This window comes from Ipomoea triloba, chromosome 6 (genome assembly GCF_003576645.1).
Source record: "Ipomoea triloba cultivar NCNSP0323 chromosome 6, ASM357664v1".
NCBI classification, from domain to species: domain Eukaryota; kingdom Viridiplantae; phylum Streptophyta; class Magnoliopsida; order Solanales; family Convolvulaceae; genus Ipomoea; species Ipomoea triloba.
This window is the reverse complement of record NC_044921.1, coordinates 13,463,617-13,469,125: the sequence shown is the minus strand read 5'-3', so window position 1 is coordinate 13,469,125 and position 5,509 is coordinate 13,463,617. Positions and strand designations below refer to the sequence as shown.

Below are 5,509 nucleotides of genomic sequence, written 5' to 3'. Positions count from 1 at the left end.
GATCGTGGAGTCCATTGAAAGGCAATTATTTCCATTCCCTAATTACAGCCACTAGTAAATTAGTAATGGTCCAAATTAACCTTCACCTTATAATCTGATCTAATCCATGTGATCCCTCACATTAAATCTCACCATTTATTAAAATTCTATGGATGGTTATGATTGGTCATAATAGTCCTCTATACTATGTAGTCCTCATGTGAATAAGGGCCTATATATATATATATATATATATATATATATATATATATATATAGAAATAATATAGATTCTATACTTGTGATATTTATTTATTTATTGTTGTTTTTTTGAATTATTTTAAATTGTACATTTATTTCCGTGCATCGTGTGTGTAAAGACTAGTACATACACATATGTATATACATTAAAGTTTCACATTTAATGCATGGAGAATGAAATTTTTTATTTATTTATTACGGAGTATTTGTTCATCCTCATTTTTTATTCAATTGTTTAATAGTATGGGAAGAAAATGATAATGAAATTTTTACATACTAAAGAATTTTGATCCAATAGTAGGATAACAAAAATAAATAAATAAAATAGAATAACTGATATCAAATCTGATAGTAAGAAACAAAAATCTTCAATCAAACGCCACCTAAATTATTGAATGGAAAATGTTAACCCCTCCTAAATTTCTTCTAATATTTGTCCATATAATATGACTTATATTTATTAATTGTCATGAATTGACTGATCCTGCATATTTTAATTAAATACTCGTACTAAATAACAAAATATACATACACGTGTGCATATATATATATATATATATATATATATGGGAAAAGGGTCAAATAGACTCCTAAACTTTACACTAAAAGTTAACTAGGCCCCTAAACTTTTAAAAAGGGCAATTAAATCCTCAAACATGTCAAATTGAGTCAAATTCCGGTCTTCGACGACAACTTTCGGCTAAAAGTTAATTAGGCCCCTAAACTTTTAAAAAGGTCAATTAAATCCTCAAATATGTCAAATTGAGTCAATTTCCGGTCTCCGACGACAACTTTTGGCGACGACCGAAACGTCGTCGATCGCCATCTCCGGCAGAAGGCGACCAGTACTGGTCGCCGTCTCCTGGGGAAGGCGACCATAAAAACCTGTTGGTTACCGGTGAATTTGATGTATTTAACTCAATTTGACATGTTTGAGGGTTTAATTGACCTTTTTGAAAGTTTAGGGGTCTATTTGACCCTTTTCCCTATAAATATTTACAATCCAAACCAAACACATAATATTTTTTCACATGATATGACTTATATTTATTGACTGTCATGAATTGACTGATCCCACACATTTTTAATTAAATACTCTTACTAAATAATTCAACTAGATGTTGCCACACGCCCACACCAGGCAAGAAATTTTTAAGAGGGATGCCTAGCATTATTTTATGTGAAATTTGAGACAAGTAACTTTAAAAAAACTAAATATATCATGAGGCACAATAATGTTACAAGTTTGACTTCTAACGCGATAATAGATAGTGTGAATAATAATAATGGAGTGCATTGAACTAGTGAAGGGTACAATGGTAACTTCCGCTATAACATGAAACTCCCGGTGGAGAAAATACGGAGTTGGATAAGAGTAGTTTCCTTTCCTGGTGTTCTTAGAAGAAACTCCACTCCGGCCAGATGTCGACTGCAGCGATCATCCCCGCGCAGGTTAGCACCGCCCGCAGCTTAGGTTCCCAGTTTACTTCTTCTTCACCGTTTTCGAGCTTGTTTCCGGCTAGAAGACAGCGGCGCACTTTAAGGTTGAGGTGCGCATTGCTCTCCGAGAAAAGGCGGGAGAGCAGGCGGTTGGTCTCCGTGTCTCTCGCCGCCTTCCTTCACTGGTTCTCTCTGCCCAAAGGTACGCCTTCTTCTCAATTTAGAGGCGCAATGCGCGCAGAACAAGGCCGTGTTTGGGCGTTAGTGAAAAGCACATAAATTCTAGTTTTCTGTTACGCTGGAAATTGAAATGAAATGAAATGATGACAAAAGCAGTTATGAGATTGCGAGATGCTTGATGAAATTTTTGTGGCTTTGCAGAGGCAGTGGGCGGCAGCATTTTTGATAAATATATGAAAAGGTGAGGGAGGAAAATCAAAGAGGCAATTCTATTGCGTATGTTTTACACCTTTGTGATTACAAAAATGAGAGAATCAATGATTAGATTGATCGAGTAACTACCTCTTGAGTCTTGCTTGACTCAAAAGACTCAAAATTTTGGATTTTTTAAAGAATATGAGCCCTAGTTTTGTAGTAATGTGGGAAACTGAATAAGAAAAACATGATATTTTACCATGGTCTTGGTTATTGTTTACATTTTCTCCTAGTCAGGAATTGAGTGCTTGATTAATTAATGTATTGTTCATGGATTCAAAATCTGGGAATCTCTTTGGAACCAGGGGTAAATTTAGGGTAAATCTTGCACACTATCACAGGTATATATATGACTTTGATGCATTTGTGGATGAATGCTCCATGAGGGCTTCCAAGTATCTTCTTGTAGAATATGGACATCTGAATTTTGTTGGGTTTTATCATGCTCACTTGCCCCTCTTTGTTTTCTTTCTAGTTCAACATAAATTCTTTGACTTCCTTGCACCTGTACCTTGTATGAATTGAAGCATGTGCTCTATTTCAACTAAAAGCCTAAGTTGATAACTGGATTGTACATTTATGTTGTTTATATATTATATGCTTAACATACCCTCACATGTGCGAGCGGGTTACTTTTGACTGGCTCCAAGCAACACATGGACCATAGTTTCTTTTTATCGGGTGACAACCTATGACCTTTGGCATGGTTTGGCTCTGGTACCAAATTGAAGCATGTTTATATATTATATGCTCAACAGTTCGCACCTCAAATAAAATGCTTGCAGGCCCAGACTACACAAGATTGTTATATCTGTTTGCAAGTCATAAACAAAATAGTAATGCAGTACCTTTGTTGGATATAACATGTGAAGCTTTAAATATTCCTTGTGACATTTTGTTGTCTTGATACTTTCAGAGTTCAGACGCTTGTTAAATAACCTGTGTTTTCCTCTATACCCAGCATTCAGTTTTTTTTTCAATCTGAAACTTTGCCTCCATCTTGGAATTTGTGACCTAGGAAAAAGCTTGATCCACTAGAAGCTTATGTACCTGCTGTGATATTGGCTCAGTTGCAGATTAAACAACTAGGTAATGCTATGTTTCTGTTTCACAATTTATAGGCTGGCAAAGAGTAGCATGATATAATCCATCTCAATTTTATTGCTATATGCCATGATCAAATATAAATCGCAAGGACAAATACACGCCTTATAGAGCTCCTGTTTACAAGCATTTGCAATTCAAGTCAGTAGTTTTATATTACATTCACCAATTAGAGTCAAGTTATAACATCAAATGATGCTAAAATTGTTTTTTCAAAGAAATTAATAAATAAATAATTGAAGTTTCTGACTCTGTTTTGAGAATGTCCTAAACGTTTGCTTTTCAATTCATCCCAGTATATAGGCATACAGGATCCTGGTACATCAAAACTTCGGTTTCTTTACTCCTAGCTAATATGATTACATAGGCTTTAATGCCTCGCGATGTTTCAGCTGCTTGCTAAAAAACTAAAAGTGGAAAGTTTTCTATAGGAAGTTTCAAAATAAGTTTCTTTTTCCTTTACTCTTCAGTGTATTTCCCTGCATTTGATCTTAAAGTTCCATCATATATACATCTAAAATGACATATGTGTTTCCTTTAATTCTAAAATTCGATGTAAGATGGAAGAATAGTTATTACTTATTTCCATAGCATTTAATGTCCTGGCTCTGACGACATTCGTGATCTTCTTTATATATAGGGAAATCCCTGGAAGTCGATCAACCAAAATTTGCTGATTGCAGGAATGTATTACGTTCCGGCCCTGCTGCATCTCTTCGTGTTAATATTCGAGCAGTAAGTGAAGGTCTCTTCTTGCCTTTTTCACCTCAATTTTTTTTTTTTTTATTCCTGCACATAATGTCTCAAATTCAGTGGTATATTGATAGCATTTAAAGAATAACTCTAATCATCACGCCCAAAATGTTACAAAGCATCCTTTTCTCCTCATTTACTGTTCTCAACTAAGATTATAGGCCAAGCACCTTGTGCTCAGTGTAGTGACTCTCCCACTCTCCCATATGGGAGGTCATGAGCTCGGGTCTCAGTGGAGGCGATATTGACCCTTTGTGCTTCAATAGGTTGAGAAAAGTATAGATGAACAAATACTACAATGTAATAGGGTTTCCTGATTAATGTGCTTGAACACTAGAGGAGGAAGCATTGCAAGTTTGTTTCTTTTCCGAATAATTAAAATTTCACGGGATTGTAGGTGGCTCAATATGCATCTGATGATGGCAATGGTGAATTGGCCTTCAGTGAAGTTGATCAATGTCTGAGGTACTGTTTTCATTTCCATAAATGCTACCAGCAATTCTTCGGTTTAGATCCTGCAAGATTTTGATTCCTACACAGGAGGATATGCCTCAAAAGATCTATACAAAGATTTATATTCTCTTTTGTTCTCAACCCCTTCACACAAAACCCGAACAATGTGAAAGCCATTGTCAGCGACTAACACACACACGTGAAGCATTTTCTGACTGCTCCTTTTTTCATTGTTCTTTTTAATGTGAAGATCCTTGGAAGAACTAGATTCGTTGTTTTTGCGTGCATCAAGAAATGAACGAGATGCCTCTACTGAATCTATGAAGGGCCAGATCACTGCAGCGATCAATGCACTAGACGAGTAATAATTATTTCTCATTTCCTCTGTTCATTGTATCTGTTCAGCAAAAAGCATATTTTAGAAAGCCTAGTTCGATAATCTTGTTGTCTACAGGCTCCTAAAAACCGTTCCAGCCAATGTTCTCGACCAAGGGCGGGCTATAGCTGATGCATATGTCGAGTCTTTGGAAGAAGATGAAGCACCTGGAAACCAGGACCCAAATTTAAAGCAGTTGGAATCCATATTGTGAATACTCAAAGAATATGTTGGCTCAGAATTTTGTTTTGCTTGCCGTACTATGGACATCAAATTTCAGTGGGGAAATGCCAAATGATGTACAAAAACTTCTTCTGATAAACACAATGAGTTGCAAGAATTAGTGTTCTCCTTTCACAATTACCTACCAGTCTCTCTTTCTCAATGTAGACTTAAATTTGAAGCACCCACCTTGTAATATATAAACAAGGAAAATGGTTAAATAATGTTTGGTGATTTATCCCCAATGGTTATGAGGTGGATCGTGGTCTAATACGACACTGTTTTAGGTAATTAAAAATGATGATGGTAGCTTTTTACTGTTGTCGTTACCGTCAACCAATACAAATGTTGTTATGTGCACAAGGTTCATTATTTGTATACTGTAGGTTATTTTTTGTATATAAGATTCATTATTTGATTGTATATTGTAGGTTCATTATTTGAATATGTACAAAATAATATGAACATTATTATGCTTAAGGTTTAT

General features: G+C 35.4%; 1 protein-coding gene across 1 annotated transcript; it reads left to right on the top strand.

Annotated features, from left to right (window-relative positions):
* The first annotated feature begins 1,626 nt into the window (after positions 1-1,626).
* LOC116021856 lies at positions 1,627-5,273 on the top strand. Its single transcript, XM_031262350.1, has 7 exons — positions 1,627-1,881; positions 2,061-2,100; positions 3,133-3,203; positions 3,859-3,953; positions 4,369-4,436; positions 4,675-4,785; positions 4,879-5,273. The coding sequence occupies exons 1-7, from the start codon at positions 1,662-1,664 to the stop codon at positions 5,012-5,014; spliced, it is 741 nt and encodes a 246-aa protein (XP_031118210.1). The 5' UTR covers positions 1,627-1,661; the 3' UTR covers positions 5,015-5,273.
* Positions 5,274-5,509: the final 236 nt, after the last annotated feature.

Coding starts and splice junctions, on each gene's coding strand:
- LOC116021856 (XM_031262350.1), top strand. CDS start 1,662: ATGTCGACTGCAGCGATCATCCCCGCGCAGGTTAGCACCGCCCGCAGC. Junction 1,882..2,060: donor CTGGTTCTCTCTGCCCAAAG/GTACGCCTTCTT, acceptor GTGGCTTTGCAG/AGGCAGTGGGCGGCAGCATT. Junction 2,101..3,132: donor TTTGATAAATATATGAAAAG/GTGAGGGAGGAA, acceptor TTTGTGACCTAG/GAAAAAGCTTGATCCACTAG.